The sequence below is a fragment of the Scyliorhinus canicula genome, chromosome 3, assembly GCF_902713615.1.
Source record: "Scyliorhinus canicula chromosome 3, sScyCan1.1, whole genome shotgun sequence".
Classification (NCBI taxonomy): domain Eukaryota; kingdom Metazoa; phylum Chordata; class Chondrichthyes; order Carcharhiniformes; family Scyliorhinidae; genus Scyliorhinus; species Scyliorhinus canicula.
Window position 1 is genome coordinate 73950982 of NC_052148.1, and position 24007 is coordinate 73974988.

Here is a 24007-nt window from a genome sequence, read left to right on the forward strand (position 1 = left end):
TCTTGAAGGCCACTCTGCTTCTCCTGTAACCAAATCAGCACCCAGGGCCTCTCTCCTATTCCCCCTAATTTCCCACTCTGACACCGAGACCTCCAGAACTTTCTCTCTCTCTCTCTAACTATGCAAACCTCTTCCACTAGTTTTACCATGCACCACTTAAGCCGGCTCATCCTCGCCCTTGTGAAGTGTGCTCACCTTCAGCTGTATCAGCCCCAACCTCGCACACGAGGTGGAGGCTTTTCTTGAATATATTCAATGATGGAACATTGCTCTGGTTCAGCATTGTACGGGTTCATTGAATCATAGAATTTACAGTGCAGGAGGCCATTCAGCCCATCGGGTCTGCACCAACTCTTGGAAAGAGCACCCTACCCAAGGTCAACAACTCCACCCTATCCCCATAACCCAGTAACCCCACCCAACACTAAGGGCAATTTTGGACTCTAAGGGCAACTTATCATGGCCAATCCACCTAACCTGCACATCTTTGGAATGTGGGAGGAAAGCGGAGCACCCGGAGGAAACCCACGCACACACGGGGAGGATGTGCAGACTCCGCACAGACAGCGACCCAAGCCGGAATCGAACCTGGGACCCTGGAGCTGTGAAGCGATTGTGCTATCCACAATGCTACCGTGCTGCTTTCTTTCTTTGTTTCTTTCTTTGCTTTGAATGGACAATTTGAACTTGAAGTCCATAAGACTTCAAGTCTTCAAGTTTCACCCCCACAACCCCAAAGATGTGCAGGGTAGCTGCATTGGTCACGCTCAATTGCCCCTTAATTGGAAAAAATGATTGGGTACTCTAAATTTATTTTAAAAATAAATAAAATAAAATGTAGAGTAAAGAATTCAAAAAAGTAAGAAACTGTATATATGGGAGGACCAAGGGGCAGCACAGTAGCACAAGTGATTAGCATTGTGGCTTCACAGCGGCAGGGTCCCAGGTTCGATTTCCCACTGGGTCACTGTCTGTGCAGAGTCTGCATGTTTTCCCCGTGTCTGCGTGGGTTTCCTCCGGGTGCTCCGGTTTCCTCCCATAGTTCAAAGACGTGCAGGAGCAGATGATAGAAGGCATTGAAAGCGTCTGTGTCTATGTGGATGACATCATAATATGGTCAACGACAGAGGAAGACCACATTGCGAGGGTGAAGCAAGGCTTCCAGAGGATCCACCAGTTTGGACTGACGCTCAACCAAGCCAAGTGCACCTTTGCACGGTCCTCTCTGACCTTCCTGCGCGACACAATATCAGAGCATGGACGAAGGCCCATGCATCTTCCAGGGAGTCAAAATAGAGCTGGCGATCTTTATAAGTGACCCAGAGGCGTGCCGGCTGTAGCAGGCCAAACTTCACCCCTTTCTTGTGGAGCACTGCTTTCGACCGGTTAAAACCAGCCCTTCTCTCCGCCACCTCCGCGCTCCAGTCCTGATTAATCCGGATCTCTGCGTTCTCCTACCTGCTGCTCCTCTCCTTTTTAGCCCACCTCAGCACACACTCACGGTCGACGAAGCGGTGAAAACGGACCAGCACCGCCCTAGGCGGCTCGTTCGGCTTGGGCTTCCTCAGCAGCACTCGATGGGCATCCTCCAGCTTCAAGGGTCCTTGGAACGACCCCGCTCCCATTAGCGAGTTCAGCATCAAGGCCACATAGACCCCCAGGTCCGATCCCTCCACCCCCTCCAGGAGGCCCTGGATCCGCAAGTTCTTCCACTGCGAGCGGTTCTCCATTTCCTCCACCCTCGCTTGCCATTTTTTGTGGAGCGCCTCTTGCGATTCCACCTTCACTGCCAAGCCTAGGATTTCATCCTCTTTCTCCGAGGCCTTGTGCCGTAACTCGCGGATCTCTGCACCCTGAGCCGTCTGAGTCGCCATGAGCTTGTCCAGTGAGGCCTTTAGCGGTTCCAGCAGCTCAGCTTTCAGCTCTCTGAAGCAGCTCCTGCGCCCACTGCTGCCACGCTGCTGGTTCCCCGCCCGCCGCCATCTTGTTCTTCCTGCCTTGAACCTTTCTCTGTTCCAAAGCTGATTTTTTGACCGCCCCGCTCCTGGTCCAGTCCATCCACTGGCAGATAAACGCAGCAGATGTGTTCCCACACGGGGAAAAGTCCAGCCAGCCCCGCTACGGGCCCTTAAAAGAGCTCAAAAGATCGAAAAAAGCGGGAGCCACTGAACGTGCGTCTTAGCTCCGCATCACCGCAACCGGAAGTCCTAAGGTGCTCTTTCTAAGGGTAGGTGCAGACTCGATGGGCCAAATGGCCTCCTTCTGCACTGTAAATTCAATGATTCTATATTTCTTACAAGTAGCAAATGAAAACTAGCCATTTATGAGCTCTTAAATTGGTTGCCAGTGTAGCTAATAGCTTACTAGACATAGACTTAGACTCCCTACGGTGTAGAAGGAGGTCATTTGGCCCATCGAGTCTGGTCCGACCTTCCGAAAGAGCCCCACCCTACCCCTGTAACTCAGTAACTCCACCAAGCCTTTTTTCTTTTGGACACTAAGGGCAATTTAGGATGGCCAATCCGCCTAAACTGCACATCTTTAGAGTGGGAGATAACCGGAGAAAACCCCGCAGTCATGGGGGGGGGGGGGGGGGGGGGGCGCATCAAGGGATATAGCGTGTAGGTGGGAAAGAGGAGTTGAAGCCGAAGATCAGCCTTGATCATATTGAATGTTGGAACAGGTCGGGTGGGTCCATATAGTCTACTGCTCCCATTTATGTCCTGATCGAGACTGTTGGACTCTGGTGACTGGTTTTAAAGCACTTAAATTTGACATCACTGAATTATGCTGATAGGTACTCTTGAGGAAAGCAATATTATCCACATGTATTTGAATGTCAGTCTAAATAATTTGTGATTTTAGAAAAGAGCGGTTGGGAAATGGAGTTGGTGAAGCAAAACACCTTTAACTCTCTTATGGTTTATTTGAAAACAAAGGCAGTTAGTCTCATTTCCAGTACTTGTCCACATGAGGGCGCCAAATATCTAACTGAAATATTGACTGATCTTTCAACAAAGCATCTTTAAAATAATGTCGGAGCAGCGCAATTGATTCTTCTCAACTATAATAAGCTTTATACTTGTATTTTTATGTGGCAGGGTCTTAATGCCATGGAGCCCATTGTTGTGGCTGCGAGGACTATGCTGGATAGTTCAACTAGCCTCATTCAGACTGCTCGCTCCCTTTCTGTGAACCCAAAGGACCCGCCAAAATGGTCTGTTTTGGCTGGACATTCTCGAACTGTCTCTGATTCTATCAAGAAACTCATCACTTCAATCAGGTACTACTTTACATTTAGCAAAGCTGTTTGGTGGGGGGGGAAGAGTGCATTTAAAAATAAGTCTCGCCTGTGTAACAATTTAGTTTTCTTTCCAGTTTAATGTTGGCAATAATAATTGCATTTTAAAATGATCTGGAGCAAAGACTTTGAAATGTTGATCGAAGATTTGGAGGACTCTACGCCGCCCCAGCTTTGATCTTATAAATTGTTTTATGATGCCGTAGTTCATTCCCTTTTTTTTTGTTTTTGCTTTGTTCCATCTGCTGACACCCCATTCCTATTTAAATATCTACTTCTGCCCGATGTCCACCTTTAAAGGAGTTGTGAGAGCTCTTGTAAAAAAAAAATTTTGTTATTTTGTGTTCCAAGACTATAATAAGCCTCTATATTTCTCCAGGCTTTTTAAAGATAAATCAAAGTGGTGGTGGACAGTCTGTTTATGTAAAAAGCGCACACTTGTTTGAGTTCTTTTAAGAACCGTTCTATTAACCCTATCTATCCCTCATATTACCGGGGCTGCCGCGAGTTACATTTTTTAACAGTAGGCTGTCCCATGTTTGGAACTCTCTTCCTGCAAAGTTTGTGGAAGCAGAGCCTTTGATTTAAGTTTTTTTTAAGGCAGAGGGGGATAGACTTTTGGTAAGCAAGGGGGTGCTGGGTTATCAGAGGTGGGCAGGATGCAGATTTATGGTAACGATCAGATCAGCCATGATCATCTTCAATGGTAGAGCATGATCGAGGGGCATAATAGGCTACCCCGGCTGCTGCTCTGTATGTTCATGTGTCATTTAATGTAACTGCAGAGTCCCAAAACCTCAATGAAAAGTGGAGCCATCAACAATAAAGAAAATCCCAGGGTTAAGATTATTATTTGTCTTTTCCATATATGGGACGCCCCTAAAATTAAAAAGAGACCTAAAAGCACAGCTGCAGACCATGTCTGTCCTCTGGTTTCAGCTTCGTCTTTGTGATTTGTGTCTTTCAACAGCCTTGCTCTTTCTTCCTCTTTGATGTCATATTTTTGTAATTGCTGTTACTTGTTTTATAAGCAGTCAGTAAATTCTGAAGGAAGGTGGAAGCTATTCTCCAAGTTGCTTGAATTTGGAAGTAGTGATGTGTTTTGATGAATACTAATTGTATTCACTAATGAATTGTCAACTTCTCTCATTTGCATCCATCTGTAAATATGTGGTCTTCCGATCTGACTTGCTGCTTTTGATTGGATCTGATTCCGAGCAAAGACTAACCATTCAAACCTCGACACTGTTGCAATTTTCACCCGTGTTTTGTGATTGCACTTACATTTCAGGAGCTGATGGCCGAACTTACCTTTGATGTGTAATCCAATAGCATGTGCAGAAACAGCTGCCTTGCCACCCTCTTTGGGATTGAACACCGCTGCCCCCATGTCTTAATTTGCACTATGACCTGTTCACCCATGTCCCCTGCGCTCACTGATCTATGTTGGCGGCCAGCCCAGTAACCCCTCATTCTTGTTACAAATCGTTCCACAGCCTCGCGCCTCAGAATCCCCTCCAGCCCCACAATCTGCCACGGTCTCTGACCTGCCCCGGTTCTGGTCTCTTGCACATCCCTGAGTTTCTCTTTTAGCTCTACCATCCAGCTGCCTGGGCCTGAAGATCTATTTCCTACATCTCTGTGCCTCCCTACCTCTTTTCCCCTCCTTTCAGCTGGCCTTAACGCGTCCCTCCTTGACCAACCTTTTCTTTATCCGACCTAATATCTCCATATGTGGTTCAGTGTCAAAATTTGTTTAGTAACACTCCTGTGAAGCTCCTTGGGTGCATAAATGCAACTTATTGTTTCACCATCTAATCAGATAACATTTTTTTCAAATGTTATGGCAAACCTGGGCATTTCCATCTCCTTGTTTCACTCAAAGCATGGCTCCGCCCGTTCAGGAATGTTCTTAGTTTATGGATCACTAAACATGCAGTTAGCTCAGCTCGGGATTTGTCACTGGGTTGGGACACCAACATCTGCTTGTCATTGAAGCTCCATATTCAAGGGTAAATCTACTATTGCAGGGCAGGTGAAAGCTTTTAGAAATCTCTGATGGAATGGAATACACCATTTTGTGGTCTTGCCAGGTTAGCAAAATGCAAGCATTGACGTTTGTTTAATTTAAATCTGTGTAAATTGCAATAAGCTCTCCAGGCACCACCCCCCTCCCCACATCCCAAATTTCAATTCAGTTTCCAAGATATAGTGTCAAGGACTAAATATGGTGAATATCAAACGTTCTTGGAGGTTTTGCTATAATTTCCAGGATATCTACCACCACCATCGAGTTAGACAGATTTCTAATCTGCAGGGAAGTCGAAGGTTATGAGGGGGTGAGGCAGACCGGAAAGGGGCGATCAGACCACAATCAGATTATTTATCATATTGAATGGTGGAGCAGGCTCGACGTGCTAAATGGCCGACTCCTGTTCCTTTCCCTGATGGTCTTATCACTGTGCGATGGCACTTTGAGTTAAATTCTTTAAAAGTTACAATAAAATCTATTCGCCATCAGGAACTTTATTTTGTATGTGTGAAATTTAGTGGTTTCAGGCTCGATGCATAAAGTTTCTGCATATTTCAGTTGTTTGCTTCACATCAGATCTTTTGTGAAGTGTGCTCTGTAGTGTAGCACTCGAGACTCTTGGGTTATCGTGAACTGAAAATCTTTAAATTACATGTTCAGGGTGAGCAATTCTAAAAGAATGTTCTTCAGGAAAATAAATACAGAGCAAATTATTGTGATACAGGATATGTAAAGATTCTGGATTTATTACTTTACAGCTACTGAGTTGTTTTTGAAATAGTTCACACACAGTACATTAATATTTAATTTCTGGTCTTCAGAGATAAAGCGCCAGGACAGAGAGAGTGTGACGAAGCCATTGAGGTTCTCAATCGATGTATCAGGGATGTGGACCAGGCATCTTTGGCAGCAATTAGTCAACAGTTGGCACCACGCCAAGACATCTCCCAAGAGGTGAGCAGCAAATACCTTGCTAACTCAGTGATCTTCTGTAATTCAATTCGGTCTGTGTCTCAACTGATGTTTTAAAATAAATCGACAGAAAAGCAGCTGAAGTCTTTTTTTTTTGTTTACTGCAAAACATGTAACAAAATTCAAAGGCAGCCGTGTGTAACCTCTTTTGACACACTCACTACTGAGAAGTTTGCAACCCAAGAGCAGGCACTTGTCTGAATGAGGGAATCTTGGGTGAGCTGCAATCTATTGTCTCCCCCAACCTCACTATGTTTGTTGTACTGTTATTGCCAGCGGCTGAGGATTGTCCAGACCTGGTGACCAGGCTGTAGTGCAAGTCAAAAGATGTGGGGTGGGGTTGTTCAGAGACTTGCCAGAGCACGGAAGTATAAAAGTGGACATGCAATTTCTCTAGTGACAATTCATATTCTGTAAATGATGCCAGCTGTGGATTAGTGGTAGTACTGTACTCTCTTCTTTTGTCAGTAGATTGTGGGTTCAGGTCCCACGCCAGGGTCTGGAGTACAAAATCTAGATGAGCGCTCGCAGTTACACTACTGGGATTGTGCTGCTTTGTCAGAGGTGCCATCTTTCAGCTGAAAAGTTAAACCCACGGCACCCTGTCCACCCGCTCAAGTGGCCAGCAAAGATCCCATGCCACTGTTTCAAAGGAGAACAGGAGAATTCTTCCTGGTGTCTTGGCCAATATTTATCCCTTAACTGTCTAGATATGGCTTAAAAAAACATCAAATCTGGTCATCATCACCGTGCTGTGTGCAAATTGCAGCATCAACTGTGAATACGTTTCAAAGTCTTTAATTGACTGCAGGTTCTTCCTTTAAATTTATGCTATCTTGAACTACCACCCGTTCAGGAAAAATGCTGTTTTATTTTTTATTCCAATTTTCTATTAGGCACTACACGACCAAATGGCTGGAGCTGTTCAAGAGATCAACAACCTGATTGACCCAGTGGCAACTGCAGCTCGGGCTGAGGCCTCACAATTAGGACATAAGGTAAAATTGGTACTTCCTCTGCAACAAAACATCTTCTGACGCGCAGCATTTTCTTTAACTGTAAGTAAAGCGTACAATATTAATGCTTTAACTATTACATGCAACACATGGCATCTGGGAGCACGATATGTAACACACTGAGAAATTACAGTCCACAGATTCAGAGCATTACAACTCAGCTTCTCGATCGCTAATGTGGGGAGCCCCTGATCACGGTCAGATGTTTTCGGAAGGTGCATAGAACCCAGATCTATGGGGACAAAGTCTCACGGTTGACACTGTTCTCCTGTTCTTCCCTGTGAGAAGCTCAAGGGGAAGAGGAGGGTAATGCTGTAAAATCGAGAAGATTGAACACTGAAGTGTAAAGAGAACAAATAAAATAATTGAGTCACTGCTAACTTGCTTATCTGGCTAAATCCAGCTCCTTGAACCTGGCAGCTCGTGGATGCGAGTCTGCCACCAGGATATGGAAAGTGGATTTAGCTGTGGAAACATTTAGGGGTTGAATCAAGGACTTGAGCTCCCAGAAGCCAAACTAAGAGTCCTGCACAAAGAAATATACACTTCAAAATGACTTCACGTCATTGTGAATTAAAAACCAATGCGCAGTAAAACACAGCATTCTCACAATGTTTCTGGATGGCTTTGATTTCATTAGACATAAATAATTTCAGCAACATTCTGTAGCAGTATCGCCATTGTAGAATACGGATTAAATATGGTCCTTGCAGTACTGTTTGTATATCTTCCAATTCTTTAAATGTATATCGGTAATGTGGATTCCAGCATTCCATATTTGTGTTTGAAACCAAAGTTTTCCGGCGTCCATTTAAATCGGCCTCCGATTTTCAGCACTTCATGTCGTGTTCTACTTGAAGAAATTGCCTGTTTATGCTGAAAGGTAAATTGAGAAGTGAATTAGAATTTCTCCTCATGGCTGGGTATTGTGTCACAAACTTGCAGGTATCTCAGATGGTGAGTTACTTTGAACCACTTACCATGGCCTCGATAGGAGCAGCATCAAAGACAGTCAATCATCAGCACCAGATGAATTTGTTGGATCAGACCAAGACGCTGGCAGAGTCTGCACTTCAGATGCTGTACACAGCTAAAGAGGCAGGCGGCAATCCAAAGGTAAACAAAGATGCTCAGGAATTCCTTGCAGCTTGTAGCCATATTTGGCTTGTGTTTGCAAATGCATAATGTTTCAAGCCCTTAACCAGTCTGAGGAAAGAGCAGGGGATCTTCAGAAGTGATTCATATTGTCCAAGTTCTTATAATTTGAGTATGTAATATGTGTGTAATCATAGAGGTTTACAGCACAGGAAGAGGCCATTAAGCCCATTGTGTACACACTGGTCGACAAGCAGCCGTACAGCCGAATCCCACGTTCTTTTTTTTTATAAATTTAGAATACACAATTATTATTTTTTTCCAATTAAGGGGCAATTTAGTGTGGCCAATCCACCTGACGTGCACATCTTTGGGTTGTGGGGTGAAATCCACACAGACACGGGGAGAATGTGCAAACTCCACACGGACAGTGACCCAGGGCCAGGATTCAAACCAGGGTCCTCCGTGCCGTAGTCCCAGTACTAACCACTTCGGCATGTGCTGCCCTAGCTGAATCCCACTTTCTTGCTCTTGGTACATAGCTTTGTATTTTACAGTACCTTCAAATGCAAATCCAAACATTTTTTAAATACTGTGAAAGTTTCTTTGACACCCTCCGGGTGGAATGATTTCCATTCCAAACCGCCCTAAATCTATTCCCTGTGTTTATGGAGCCAGTCACCCCAGGGAAACATGTCCTTCCTATCCAATCCAACGAGAGACCCAATTTTATTCACTTCATTTCAATCTCCCTCAGGCCTCCTTTGTTCAAAGAAATATCCAGCATTTCCTCATAACAACCTTGTAGATCTCCTCGGCTAACTCTCTAGTGCCATCACATCTTTCTTATACTGCAGTTACCAGAACTGCATTCAATACTCCAGCTGTAGCCTAATTAGTGCTTTCTACACTTCCAAGTAATCTCCTAGATATTTTATTTTCTGCCTTGACTAATAAAGGCAAGTTCCTGGTGCGCCATCTTCACCACTTTAACTACCTGTCCAGGCACCTTCAGGGATCTGTGGATATCCACCCTTAAGGTTCCTCTGCCTCTCTACACTTTTTTGTAATGCCTTCTCTTTCCTTTTCTAATGTCCTTTTTCATTTCAACCCTATATTTATTATACTGCTGTAGTATAATGCTGTGGTAATGTTTTCTGCAGTGTTGAGGTCTTCATATGGATCATACACATTTTTTTCATTAATTTCTGTCACGTCCAGAGGGTTCTGAATTTGTTAGCCTCGCTGTTTTTCATTGAGAACCTATTCGCTCTGTCCCTTCCTTGAAAGCCCCCCACTGATTTGCATTGATTTGCCTTCAAGTAGCTGTTTATAGTCCAAATCATAGCTCAGTAGAATTAGCCTTTCACCAATTGATGGTAAGTAGATAGTCCCTCCAGAATCTAACACGCTGTTTGAATGCGAGTCAGCTTCCTGGACACAGATCATTAAAAGCTTTTTGTGTACAGGTACAGAAAGTAATCGGGTGTAATGAATTGTTGGTTCATTATCTCAAGTGAATTGCACTGAACCTTTCAGCTCTTTTCAGAACTGCCACATTCAGATTTGAACCTCCCGGCCAATCTTGCACAAACTTGGTATGCTATTCTCGAGTTTATTGATTGAGGAATGATCTAATCAAATCCTTAAAATGATGAAGAAATATGATGGGGTGGATAGAGAAATACTATTTTCTCTGGTAGGGAGTTACAGAGCTTGGCCATTTAGGTGCAGAATCAGTTCTTTATGGTAACTTCCACAAAGGGAATAGTTTGTGTATTTCATATGCTGATACAGCATCATATTTTCCTCTTCTAGCAAGCAGCTCAAACGCAGGATGCCTTGGATGAGTCTGTGCAGATGATGAAGGAAGCAGTGGAGGACCTGTCTGGCACACTCGGTGAGGCAGCTAGTGCAGCAGGTGTTGTGAGTGGGATGGTAGACTCCATCAACCAGGCCATCAACAAGGTGAGATCATATCATGTTGGAGATGTTAACACAGTGTCTGATAAAAGGTTCCAACACAGTGCAATTTGGATCTTCATATCTATGAAAAATGTTAAAACCAATAAATTGTCAACCACCGCTAATAGTTTTACTTTTGAAAAGCGTGTTGGTAATTGTGAAGTTTTGTGTTGAGGGTTACAGAGTGTCAATCCATAACTGCTTCCTATTTTCATTGGTGTGTACAGGAGCTTATGTATTTTTCCTTTAAACATAGATTGATGAAAGTGCTTCAGGTGAACCAGAGGGCTCATTTGTTGACTACCAGACCACCATGGTGAAGACTGCCAAAGCTATTGCCGTAACAGTCCAAGAAATGGTGGGTGCCGTTCATTCAGTTTTGAGTTCAACATGCTCGGTCTGAACTTGAATTGCTGTTTCTAATTTTAGATTCTATTCATAGGTTACTAAATCAACCACCAATCCAGATGAGCTGGGGACTTTGGCCAATCAACTTACCAGTGACTATGGACATCTGGCACAGGAAGCCAAACCTGCGGCCATAACCGCTGAAAATGACGAGGTAACTGTGGTGAAATGTTACCAGTTGAAACATAACGTATACTTGGTTCAATCATCAATTCTATTTCTAGTACAATTGCAAACTGACAAACAAGGATACAGAAATGGAAGATGGGCAAAGACCTAACTGGTCCATCAGGCCTGGTCCATACCTTCATGGCGCAACTTATGCACAGCATGATCCCATTCCGTTCTCCCTCTCCTCTCTGCACCCCCAACCAGTTATGCAATCTCATGGGAGAGGCCAAAGAAGAGAATAAAATTAGATCAATTTAAGAAACTAAACTCGGGAATTCCTCCCCAACTTCCAATGGCAATCAAAATAGTCCCAGCAGACAACACTCCCTCCACACCACTAAAGCCCACTTAGTTCTTTGTGTAGTTATGTCAGCCATGCTCTGCACCGCATTGAATATTTCAGGCAGATTCTCAGATACAGTACAAGCCAGCAACTTGGTTCCGTGGGCTGACAACTGAGTTGTATCTTCTAACAAAAGTAAGTTCAAAATAATCACACCTATAGTTCAAAATCTTGGAGCTTCGTCAAGTATATTTCTTTTTTTTTTTAATGTATTTATTGGCATTTTCCAATTTTCATCAAGTATATTTCTTAGGGCAGCACGGTGGCCTAGTGGTTAGCACAACCGCCTCACGGCGCTGAGGTCCCAGGTTCGATCCCGACTCTGGGTCACTGTCCGTGTGGAGTTTGCACATTCTCCCCGTGTCTGCGTGGGTTTCGCCCCCACAACCCAAAAATGTGCAGAGTAGGTGGATTGGCCACGCTAAATTGCCCCTTAATTGGAAAAAATAATTGGGTAATCTAAATTTAAAAAAAAAAAAGTATATTTCTTAACATTTGTCCATGTGGCTGTGTTACATGGCATCTGACTGAAATGTAGCAGTTAGCATGGAACCCTGTAAAACTATCAGTTGTTAGCTCTTTGGGAATAATAATAGCACAACACTGTACGTTTTCCTGATTTAAGATGTAAATGGCCTGGATTGTTGACATTTTTTGTTAGTGTACAGATCGTTTTTTGAACATTGAGTCCATAAGATAATTTGCATAATATTTGATGGTAATGTTCATGTTCACAGCAAGCTGGTATTGTTTTAAATGCCTGGAGGCCTGTTCAAAATCCATTTTTTTTTCTATCGTAATAGAAGTGATTGTTTATGAGATGTGAGTCGTAATTAATATTATGGAAAGGTTGCAACGTTATTGTTGGCTATTGTCATGTTTGTTTTAGCTTGGCTATTTTCCACCTTCCAGATAATGCAACTTGGCTCATGAGGACTGAGCCATGCAGGCAATTTTGAAATGGTTTGGTCATTTGTTTGATAACAATGGGCTGGTTTTGGGCAGCACGGTGGCGCAGTGGGTTAGCCCTGATGCCTCACGACGCCGAGGTCCCAGGTTCGATCCCGGCTCTGGGTCTCTGTCCGTGTGGAGTTTGCACATTCTCCCCGTGTTTGCGTGGGTTTCGCCCCCACAAGCTAAAGATGTGCAAGGTAGGTGGATTGGCCATGCTAAATTGCCCCTTAATTGGAAAAAAAAATGAATTGGGTACTCTAAATTTATATTTAAGAAAAACAATGGGCTGGATTTTAAGCTGTCAAAGTGTGGGTGCATGTTTGGGGGAGGGTTGTGCGGGGGATTTGAGTAGGTGCGTGGGAAACTCTGGAGTAGGTGCAGCTAAGCGTCTGAGTTTTTAGCCAGCCACTGCATTGCCATATAGTTTCCAGATTGCAAAGGGGCGCACCAAAAATGAAGTGGAATTGGGAGCAGGACATGAGTTGATAAAATATGCATGTTCATTGGCTGAGCCACATTTTGGTGATGCCTCCCTGATGTCGTGCCAGAAGCTACAAGGGCCCCACAGGGAGCTACTGTTCCTATAGCAGGAGAAACCAAACCTGCTACTGAAATCAAGGAAGTCTGGAAGGAGGTTTCTCATGATGTCAGCAAGAGTATGGTGCCATGCTGGTGGATTCGCAATGCTGGAAGCATTTCAATGGCTTAGGATGGGCAGGAAAGGTGAGTACAGTGGCACATTCCACTAAATCCTGATGTGTGTATCACGCCACATCATCTTCCCAAGTCTACTCCATGTCATCATCATCCTCATGTCAACTTAACTTGCAGGTGTATCCATCCCTCTGTGTCTGTGCCGTATCCCTGATCCTTGTGCATCTGTCCATCAATGTCACGTCAATCCCTCATAACTACCCTTAAATGCTTTTCATATATCTGTTCAACACATGCCATCACACTCACTCATTGATCTCTTTTGTCCTCTTTGCAGGAGAAGAAAGCACTGAACATAGAGTGGCAGAGTGCTGCCGGGGGCTCTCCAGCCACGCTGCGACTGACAACTGCAGAGGAGAAGTTGCCAGGCACACGTGGAGTCTCACCATGCTTAGCAGTCGGAGTTGGGAAGATGGGGGGATCCCGGCTACCTGGTGACAGAATTAAATATTCAGCACCAACATGACAAGCACTCGCTTGTGTTGATGAGATGTCAGCAGCAAGCGAAGTGTGTGCAAAATGATCACAAAACAAACTTGTCCAACCTTTTTGTGTGAGGGGCCACATTGCAATTTCTTTCTTGCTCAAGGCGCTGGTGGGCAAATTTCAGAAAGATGAGGTTTGCTACAACACTAAATGTGAATTTCAAAAAAAAATGGTTGAGGTATGGAGAGAAGGAACAATCGTACTGAGCAAGCAAAAAAATTCAAACCAATAGATTGACCATTTAAATCAAAATGGTTATTGAGGTTTTACACTTTGATAAACAACTTAACAAAACCACAAGGAATGATACAGAACAGCAAGCAAATTAAAAAAAACTCAGCATGCGTGAATACACAGTGGAACAGCAGTATAACAAGCTCAATACAATCATTAGACATTTCTATATAAGCTCAACTATAGAACAAGGGGCAAACAGGATAAGGCTGTGAAAACATGGTGCATGCCTTCCCACATGGTAATTGCTCAACATTGCCATGAGAGTTCAGGATAGGCTTTTAGGGCCATGTTCAGGTACGCACCAATGTATAAATCACTCAACTCCAGCAGCGTCAGAGGCACCAATCGCACACCGTAACTTCCTCTCCTCGGATATCAGACCCATCTGCACCCATGCAGGATTCTTTATACCCACCCTTAAAAAATAAAGAAGCATACAGCAAAAATACACGAGAACCCCAGTCCTAAAAGAGTGTTACATCTACATCACACAATGCAACATACCCCCAGTCTCAGGCCCAGGACAGAACCATCTTCATTCCGCACATTTATAGAGAAGGCCAGCAGCAAGCAACATGTTTGGATTATGATCAATGCTGTCAACACCTCCCAAGAAAAACAAAAAGGACTAGAATTACCAGAAGTGGATCACAGGATCAGGATCCCGCCGTGGGTCCATATTCCCCTGATGCACAGCCATCACCCATTAAAGAAGAAAAGAAGCTGTTCGTTCAGACAAGAAAGTGTCCTGACCTTTCGGAGGGGGGTGACAAACAGGAAAGGAGGGGAGGGGGGGGGGGGGGGGGGGGGGGGGGGGCAAGCAGGCTATCAACCCGGGCAGCACGGTGGCCTAGTGGTTAGCACAACTGCCTCACGGCGCTGAGGTCCCAGGTTCGATCCCGGCTCTGGGTCACTGTCCGTGTGGAGTTTGCACATTCTCCCCGTGTCTGCGTGGGTTTCGCCCCCACAACCCAAAAAATGTGCAGAGTAGGTGGATTGGCCACACTAAATTGCCACTTAATTGGAAAAAATAATTGGGTAATCTAAATTTATTTTTAAAAAAGCAGGCTATCAACCCAAGTGTAGGAAGCGGCTCAACCCCATCATCGAAGAACTAAAACCCAATCTCTCAGGATGTCTTAATAAGCACCTTGGAACAGGGACATCTCAAGCTCCAGGAAGCACAGGATACCACAGCGCCCGACCTGGCCTAGCCCAGCACATTCTGACACACTGGGATCAGTAACCTCGGGATCTCCAGGACACCACAAAACCTACACTCTAGCAGATCCTGCATATCATCAACCACACCCAAGGCAGTGCATCATCCCCGTTTTCACTTACAGAACAAAGATTGCACCAGCCTCAGCCAAGAGAAGAAGAATTTGGCGGCCTGACAGAGTGGCCCGAATCCTCCTTTCTATCTCTCTCCAAACCCCCCCGAGGGGCTGAATCGTCCTTTCTATCTCTCTCCAACCCCCCCGCCCGCCCCTAGGGACCGAATCCTCCTTTCTATCTCTCTCCAAACCCCCCCGAGGGGCCGAATCCTCCTTTCTATCTCTCTCCAACCCCCCCGCCCGCCCCTAGGGACCGAATCCTCCTTTCTATCTCTCTCCAAACCCCCCCGAGGGGCCGAATCCTCCTTTCTATCTCTCTCCAAACCCCCCGAGGGGCCGAATCCTCCTTTCTATCTCTCTCCAACCCCCCCCGCCCCTAGGGGCCGAATCCTCCTTTCTATCTCTCTCCAAACCCCCCCGAGGGGCCGAATCCTCCTTTCTATCTCTCTCCAAACCCCCCGAGGGGCCGAATCCTCCTTTCTATCTCTCTCCAACCCCCCCGCCCGCCCCTAGGGGCCGAATCCTCCTTTCTATCTCTCTCCAAACCCCCCCGAGGGGCCGAATTGTCCTTTCTATCTCTCTCCAACACCCCCCCCCCCCCCCCCCCCCCGCCCCTAGGGGCCGAATCCTCCTTTCTATCTCTCTCCAAACCCCCCTGAAGGGCCGAATCCTCCTTTCTGTCTCTCTCCAACCCCCCCCCCCCAAAAAAGTGGCCGAATCCTCCTTTTTATCTCTCTCCAAACACACACAACCCCCCCCCCCCCATAGACCACCAGACTAGACCAAGAATTATAACAGTACACTCCTCACCCAGAGGAAGAGAAGAAACAAACCCTGAGGGAAGAATGCCTGAGCGGACTTGGGAATATTAACAACCGCCCAGGATTGCCATCACAAGAAGGATATGAAGGGATACAACAGCGCTGCGTCAACAGGGACATAAACACTGCTTCGACATAGAAAATCCAACCACAACAAGGAGGACATTCAAGAAACCACCATATAAGGTCACTTGGAAGAGGGCGCCTAACTTCCCCCATCAAACCTGCCCCCACACGTGGGAAGGGCTCCAACAATGTAGAGACATGGCAAACAATTTCTCTTCGACAAATCAGTCAAGGTTTAACTAAACCCACTTTGGCGGGCGCCACCACTCAATTGCTCCTGTTCTAATTGCCCTAAACAAACCCCAACCGCCCCCAAAAAAAAAGAAATGCCCCAACTTCAAGAAAGGTCAGAAGGAACCCAGTTTCCCCCCCCCCCCCCCCCCAGGATAGATAATCTGCCCAAGCCATCAAAGGAGATGAGCATGGATTTTTAAATTCAAAATAGCAAAAAGAAAAATAAAGACTCAATACGGTTATCTCTAACTAGGGGGGCGGGGGGCTATCCTCCACCTCAGTGAGGACTTCACTAACCCTACCACTCAACTCCACACCAATCAACCACCCAAGACCCTGTTGTTGATCCACGCATCTTCACTATAAACAAGATATAGCTCTCCCTTCCCATAAACCACAAGCATTACAACACATAATTTAAAAAGAGTAAAACTGTGAACAGGCCACTTTTAACATCAACTCAATTTGCTAAAATAGGATAACCGGCGTCTCTTGCCCTCGTGCTCACATCTCGCACGCCCTTGCAGGAGAAAGGACAACAGCAAATAATTGACAGCATAATCACAAAGTGTTGTCCTGGATTATTGAAGAACTACAGGATAATAACACAATCTATGTTGTTCGAAAAGGCCGTAGCCATGACACTCCTCAGGATCTTTCGGGGATATCAACGAACGAAGCACCTTCACCTCCACCATGCCGACGTCCAAGCAATGCACAGCCTAGGTCCTGCCCAGAGGTTGTGGCTTGACTCGATTGGCCACCTCCAATCCCTCCTGACGCGCATTGAGAACAGGATAATATTGGGCCAGTATTCAGGGGGCCCAACCGACCCCAGGCCTCGAAGACTGAATACTCTGTGTTCCATCGAACCAGATACGCCTAACCTGCTGATCAAGATAAGTAAAGCATGGCAGCTAGTTATAAACTCAATCGGGAACTCTCCTCCCACTTTTCACCAGGGATGGGGCTTATGGACAATCCGCTTCCGGCCTCTACCTCGGAACCCGTCAGAATAGATGACACATCATGCAGCAAGATCCCAATGAATCGAAGGCGGGCCCCTGCCAGGGAAAGTGCTTTATCGAATACAAGGATTCTCTCCTGTGCCTCATTCTCCCAAGGATACCTTGCAGTTCCTCAAAGTGAACTCCATAGAACTGCTCTACGGAAACGAGATCCTCATATAGAACTGCATTCACAATGGCGGCCGTCATCCCGATGCGCACAGCACCCCCGGGAAAAGGCCTGCTCACCAACAACAGCGCCACTTCAAGCTGGGCTCCACCCCAACCAACTCTGGCTGCCACGGTCAAACAAGGATTCTCAACGATTTAACACTGCTCCTCATCACAAAACTCCAAACAGGATCATCCAGGGACACCGTGCAAAACATATTCCCCCCCCCCCCCCCAAAAGACAATTATGAAATGTGCACTAGGATACGATAAAGGATTAAAAGACCAGAGTTTGCGAAAAGGTTCCACTCCCACGCGCACATCACGTGACCCCCCTCCCCAAATAGTTCATTTTCAAACATTGATCAATAAAGTTGAACTTTGGAGTGTGAGTGACTGAGGGTATGTCTCTGACTCGCATGCTCTCTCTTGCCTGCTCTTTCTCATGCAGAAATACATTCACTGCACCGACTCGGGTGGCTTGGAGATTAAAATGGTGAGGAGAGGTTTGGGAAGGATCACTTTCTCCCCAGCTTGTGTAAAACTCCAGCTATCCCAAGGCCAGCTGTTGCTGCGACCGCTGCACCATCTTGATTCACCAGTCTCTCCCGCTCCACCATCACCACCAAACTGGTGGTGGTCTCTTCTTTCCTCCACTCCAATGGCAGCCAGTCTCTCCCTCCCCACGTCCCAAAAGCGCCTCTTCCACCTCGAGCTGAATGAGGCACATTGTTCGTGGCTCCTCCAATGCGAGACTGTTTCTCTCCCACAAGTGCAGCTGATAGGCAGCACCAAACATAGGAGAGAAATGGCCTGTGATTGGAGAGCAACTCCTTGCGAAATCTTTTCATTTTCCTGTACTTTGAAGAATGGCTGTGGCCGGTGGGCCAGGGAATAAAAAATTCAGACCTTTGACAGTGCTAATTCATGTTTCTAATCTGCCACAGGTTCTTCGAGCCTCCTGCAGGAGGTGATGCCGAAGGTCAATGATGACTCCTCAGAGGAGGTGACTCCTTTTGAGGATGCACCATCACAGGGCTCATGCAGGTCATGCACAAGCTCAGATACTTTCACTTCAATGGGACCGGTAAGGAAAATAGCTGGGTTTTATGTGACTCACATCACAAGTGAGCACAAGATGATGATGGATACGAGGATGACAATGAAGAATCTGTGTCTGCGATCTCAGGACTCTCCAGTCTCTGCTCAGCTGGATGCAGATGCTGACCCATGGGGTTGTCTACAAAGTGATTGTCTGTAGACGATGCCATCCATGTGCTGGCAGGCTTTCCAGGCATGCTGCCCTCTTGTGTACAGAGAGCCAAGCTCCAAGCTACATGTCATCCTGACTTGGAACAATATTGCCATCCCTTCACTATTGCTGGGTCAAAAGCCTGGAACTCTCTTCCGAACCACACTGTGGGTGTACCTACACAACATGGATTCCAGAGGTTCAAGAAAGCGGCTTACCACCACCACCTCATGGGCAGTTGAGGGTGGGAAATAATTGTTGGCCTAGTCAGCGACACCCACATCCCATGAAAGAATAAAAAAATTGGACAAATCCATCTCAGTCATGGGTGGCATAATGTCACAGACATTTGAGATAGCATGTTCATCCAGGGAAAGTGTGGTCACTTGCTTGGAGTATCAACTGCAGCGTTTGAACAAGTGCATGCAGACTCTTGCAAATGGTCTTGGATATAATGAATGCTACTCGCTTCACTCATCTGGAAATGCTGTTTCTGTACCTGCTGCTGTTGCTGGTGATGGTCATCTTGTTCTCATCTGAGGTTCAAAGTAAAAGAATAGATATGTCAGCAATGCTAATCAGACAGACCAGCGCTTCAAAGTGGACATCAGTAGTACAAGCCTCTGAACTGCTGAATTTAACCCCTCTCCACAAATTCTGAGAGTAAGGTATTTCACGCTACCAGGTAAGAAAGCCAGCTGGGGTGGGGGGGTGGTTTCAGTACTTACTGTCACATCTTCAGCCTCTTCATTCCTGCTGTATTTTTGCCTTGGTTTCATTGAGCTCGAGAAAGCAACCATGATTAAATATTCCAAGAGTCCTGTTCCAAGAGTGATTATAATTGAAATTGAGAACCAGCCCCTCGCTGCAGTTCAGGGAGGAAATCCTGGACCAAGCAACCTACTAGATTGGCACCCCATCCACCACGGACGCACAGTGACAGCAGTGTGTACCATCTACAAGGTGTACTGCAGTAATTCATCAAGGCTCCTTCAACAGCGCCTTACAATCCCATGATCTGTATCACCTTGAATGACGAGGGAAGCAGATGCATGGGAACGCCACCATCTGAAACCTCTTCTCCCCCCTTCACTGTTGTTGAGTCAAAATCCTGGAACTCCCTCCCTGACAGCACTGTGGGTGTACCTACATCACATGAACTGCAGCGATTCAAGAAGGTAGTGCATCACCACTTTCTCAAAGGCAATGATGGATGGGCAACAAATGCTGGCCTAGTCAGTGAAGCCCACAACCTCCATGTAAACAAAATATTGGCAGATTCAGCCCAGCTTCTCGATCTCAAACCCATAAGCATCTGCAATTAAAATTCACCCCGGTGCTGCTACGGTTTTAGGCCTGGTAACCAAAAGACTTCAATTTCAACATGTTTTCGTGTTTCAAAATTTCAACAGGGGGGAGCACTAAAATGTTTCTTTTTCTTGGTCTGATTAATGTTTGAAAATTTATTTTCTCAAGTTTTGTGGGCAATAGACATTGTTGCATTGTGATTAATGAAAATAAATCAATTGATCGGATTATGCAGTATTCCCTTACAATCCTTTCTTGGGATCTGTTTTTAAACCCATTTCTAGATTGGAAACCATATCAAGAATCGTGTGCAGGAATTGGGTCACAATTGTGCCTCATTGGTGCTCAAAGCTGGTTCCCTCCAGTGCAGTCCCACCGATGCTTATACTAAAAGGGAACTCATTGAATCTGCCCGCAAAGTCTCTGAGAAGGTAATGAATTATCATGGAGAACATTTTAGAAATGGAACTTCATCTGCATTCAGTTACAGTGATTTTATGGGTTTTTTTGCAACACAGAATTGTTGCTTTCTGACTAACTTGCACATAGTCCAGTTAAACGTGCATCTGAGTGACCTCTAATGTTCAGTGCTCCTTGTCGTGCTAAACCTTGATCCCCGTCTTCAAAGGTTGATCAAGTTAGCATTCGGCACGGTGATGTTCAATTGGATTTGATTTCCAGGCTGCTTTATTGCAGAGGAGCCAAAACCTGCAGAATACGGAGCATGATGCTTTGTAGAATTGGAATCATTTTTATCAGACATAAATAACATGGATACGCTGAGCCTACTTTCAAATGGCCTCTCCTCGACAGACAGGCTGTCATCTTGAAGCCTGCTGATGCTGAACTGCCATTTGATGTCCTGATTTTTTCAAATTATTTTTCAAAGACCATTAAAAATCAAAAGGGGGAGCAGCACAGTGGGTTAGCACTGCTGCCTCACGGCACCAAGGTCCCAGGTTCGATCCCGGCTCTGGGTCACTATCCGTGTGGAGTTTGCACATGCTCCCCGTGTTTGTGTGGGTTTCACTCCCACAACCCAAAAATGTGCAGGTTAGATGGATTGGCCACACTAAATTGCCCCTTAATTGGAAAAAATAATTGGGTACTCTAAATTTATAATTTTTTTAAAAATCAAAAGAGTTCAGCATCAAGTCACAAGATGTTTTCCTGAATGGCCATACGTTGATTATGAAATGGTCATTGCTTCAAATTTTTATAAGGGAACTGGCCATCATGTGTTTTAAATAGGGGGCTAGCCTTAAAATTTAACACCTCTTAGCCAAGAGCCACTCTAGTTCACAATATATACTTTAAAAACAATTGGGATCCAAATCTTTTCCAAAGACAATGAGTAAAGAATCCCAAAGTGTGACCTTGATTAGCAAGTGGAATTGATATGGCCAGCAGGACTGTAAAAGGCTTTTGCCGACACGAGAAAATCCAACGGAGCGGACAAGGAAGTGATGTTATTGTATCCAAGTTGCAAATGATACTGTTTGACATTTATAACATACTTTCCAGATTTCCCATGTGTTGGCAGCCTTACAGGCAGGAAACCGTGGAACCCAGGCTTGCATTACAGCTGCCAGTACTGTATCTGGTATCATTGCTGATTTGGACACAACAATCATGTTTGCTACAGCAGGTACACTAAACCGAGAAAATGAAGAGACCTTTGCTGACCACAGGTAAACTCGTGGGTGATAGTTTTAGCACCTTATATTTAATATCCATGCTCTGTACTCTAGAAGTTAGAACACACTACTTTGAGTAACTTGATGAATTGTGATTTCTAGTTATTTTCTTATTGCCCATTAGGAGTCATTTCTTCACTGCAAACCAATCAAATGGCTGTGGGGCCTGTGCCAGGTCACAGACTGCGTGCGCAGCTTGAAGCATTTCCTGTAGTTATCAGTCCCTCAACGTCCGATCCGATTTCCACATTTCTGCTCCTGACCCTTCCCCTCCCTTCTAGAACCATGACGGGGGTTTCCCTGACCTCGCCTTTCACCTCGACACATTCAGTGGATCATTCCCCACTATTTCTGCCACCTCTAGCGTGATACCACCACTAAATACATCTTCTCAGGCCAGCACAGCGGCACAGTGGTTAGCACTGGGACTGCAGTGCTGAGGACCCGGGTTTGAATCCCAGCCCTGGGTCACTGTCCGTGTGTAGTTTGCATATTCTCTCTGTGTCTGTGTGGGTTTCACCCCCACAACCCAAAGATATGGAGGTGAGGTGCTAAATTGACCCTTAATTGTGAAAAAAAAATTGGGCACTTTAAATTTATTTTTAAAAAATAAATAAAATACATCTCCTCTTTCAGCATTCTGCTGGAACCGCTTCCTCGGTGACACCCTAGTCTGTTCCTCAGTCACCTGACATGCCCCCTTCCCTTTCCCAACATTTTTTCTTTTATCTGCTCTTTCATTGCCCAAAGGTCCAAACATTCCTTCCAGATGAAGCATCTTTAGCATGGCTTGTTTCGCTGCTCGTGATGTGACCGCCTTTGGTGAGAGACCAAACGCAGATTAGATGACTGCTTTGTGGAACCCCTTCATTCACTTTGCAAGCATGACCCAAGCTTTCCCACCACCTGTCACTTTAATTCTCAACTCCAGGGCCAGTGGTTAGCACTGATGCCTCACAGCACCAAGGACCCGGGTTCGATTCCAGCCCCGGGTCACTGTCCGTGTGGAGTTTGCACATTCTCCCCATGCCAGCCTGGGTCTCTCCGACACAACCCAAAAAGGTGTCCAGGGTAGGTGGATTGGTCGTGCTAAATTGCCTCTTGATTGGAAAAAAAATTGGCAGTCTAAATTTATGAGAAAAGAATAAATAAATAAATAATTCTCAACTCCAATCCTAACCTTGTCTCCCTGTGCTCTGCTTTCTACACTGTTCCAACAAAACTCTAGAGACAGCACCTCTTTTGGTTAAGTGCTTTGCAGCCTTTAGGACACGATATTGAATTCAGGAATTTCAAATCATAACCCCTGTGTCCTTTTTTTCCCCAGATGCAGGTATTAACTGTTTCCACTCTTCCCTTTTTATGTCCCCTCTAGACCCTCTGCCTTTTGTTTCCTTTCGTGTCCTGTTGCCTTGCCCTATCATCCTCCTTGTTATTTAATCCGTTCGACCTCCACCCTATCACACTTTCCCTTTTGTTTTATTGCCCCTCCCCTTTTCTCGGCCTCCATTTCCTTTAATGCCTGTTGCACCTGTAACGTTTTCCAGTTCTGACCAGAAAGAGTAAGTTTCTCCCTCCACAGCTGATAGCTGACCTGTGTATTTCCACCATTCCCTGTTCTTATTTCACATCTCTAGCACTTAGCATTTTGCTTTTGTTAATGCATTCATAAGTTCATAAGATATAGGAGTAGAATTAGGCCATTTGGCCCATCAAGCCTGCTCCACCATTCTATCATAGCTGTTATGTTCCTCATCTGCTATCTACCAGAGATGGATTTCAAAATTAGCCAGAGCATCTCCTTCCAAGAACACATGACTTGGGTGCGGGAGTAGGCAATTTAGCCTCCCGAGCCTAAACACCCTCAATGTGATCATGGCTGATCCTATCCTGGCCTCAACTCCACTGTCCTGCCTGTTCTCCATAACCCTTCAACCCATTATCAATTAAAAATCTGTCTAACCCCTCCTTAAATTTACTCACTGTCCCTCCATCCACCACACTCTGGGGTAGCGACAGATTCACAATCCTTTGGGAGAAGTAGTTTCTCCTCAAATCTGTTTTAAATATGCAAGATAGGCAAACTGGCCACGCTAAATTGCCCCTTAATTGGAAAAAAAGAGTTGGGTACTCTAAATCCATCTGCCACATTTTGGCCCTCTCTCCTAGTCTATCTATATCCATTTGTAAGGTTCTTATTTCCTCATTGCAACTTACTGTCACAGCTATTTTTGTGCCATCTGCGAATTTGGTTATCAAACTATCTATCCCTGAGTCCAGGTTGTTAATAGCTGGGGCCGCAGGACAGAACCCTGTGGCACCCCACTAGTTACATCTTGCCATCCAGAAAAAGACCCATTTATCTCAACACTCTGTCTCCAGTCCGTCAGCTGGTCTTCTATCCAAGTTAGTAAATTACC

At 45.4% G+C, this 24007-nt stretch overlaps 1 protein-coding gene across 4 annotated transcripts in view; it reads left to right on the forward strand.

Moving 5' to 3' along the window:
• Positions 1-24007, forward strand: part of tln1 (talin 1) — a 287368-nt gene that overhangs the window by 229820 nt on the left and 33541 nt on the right. For all 4 annotated transcript variants that reach the window (XM_038790731.1, XM_038790732.1, XM_038790733.1 and 1 more), the window contains 9 exons: positions 3102-3283; positions 6155-6287; positions 7202-7303; positions 8267-8437; positions 10235-10384; positions 10638-10739; positions 10824-10943; positions 20175-20321; positions 21415-21581. In XM_038790731.1, the coding sequence (XP_038646659.1) occupies positions 3102-3283; positions 6155-6287; positions 7202-7303; positions 8267-8437; positions 10235-10384; positions 10638-10739; positions 10824-10943; positions 20175-20321; positions 21415-21581 (1274 nt within the window). The remainder of the gene's footprint in view (positions 1-3101; positions 3284-6154; positions 6288-7201; positions 7304-8266; positions 8438-10234; positions 10385-10637; positions 10740-10823; positions 10944-20174; positions 20322-21414; positions 21582-24007) is intronic.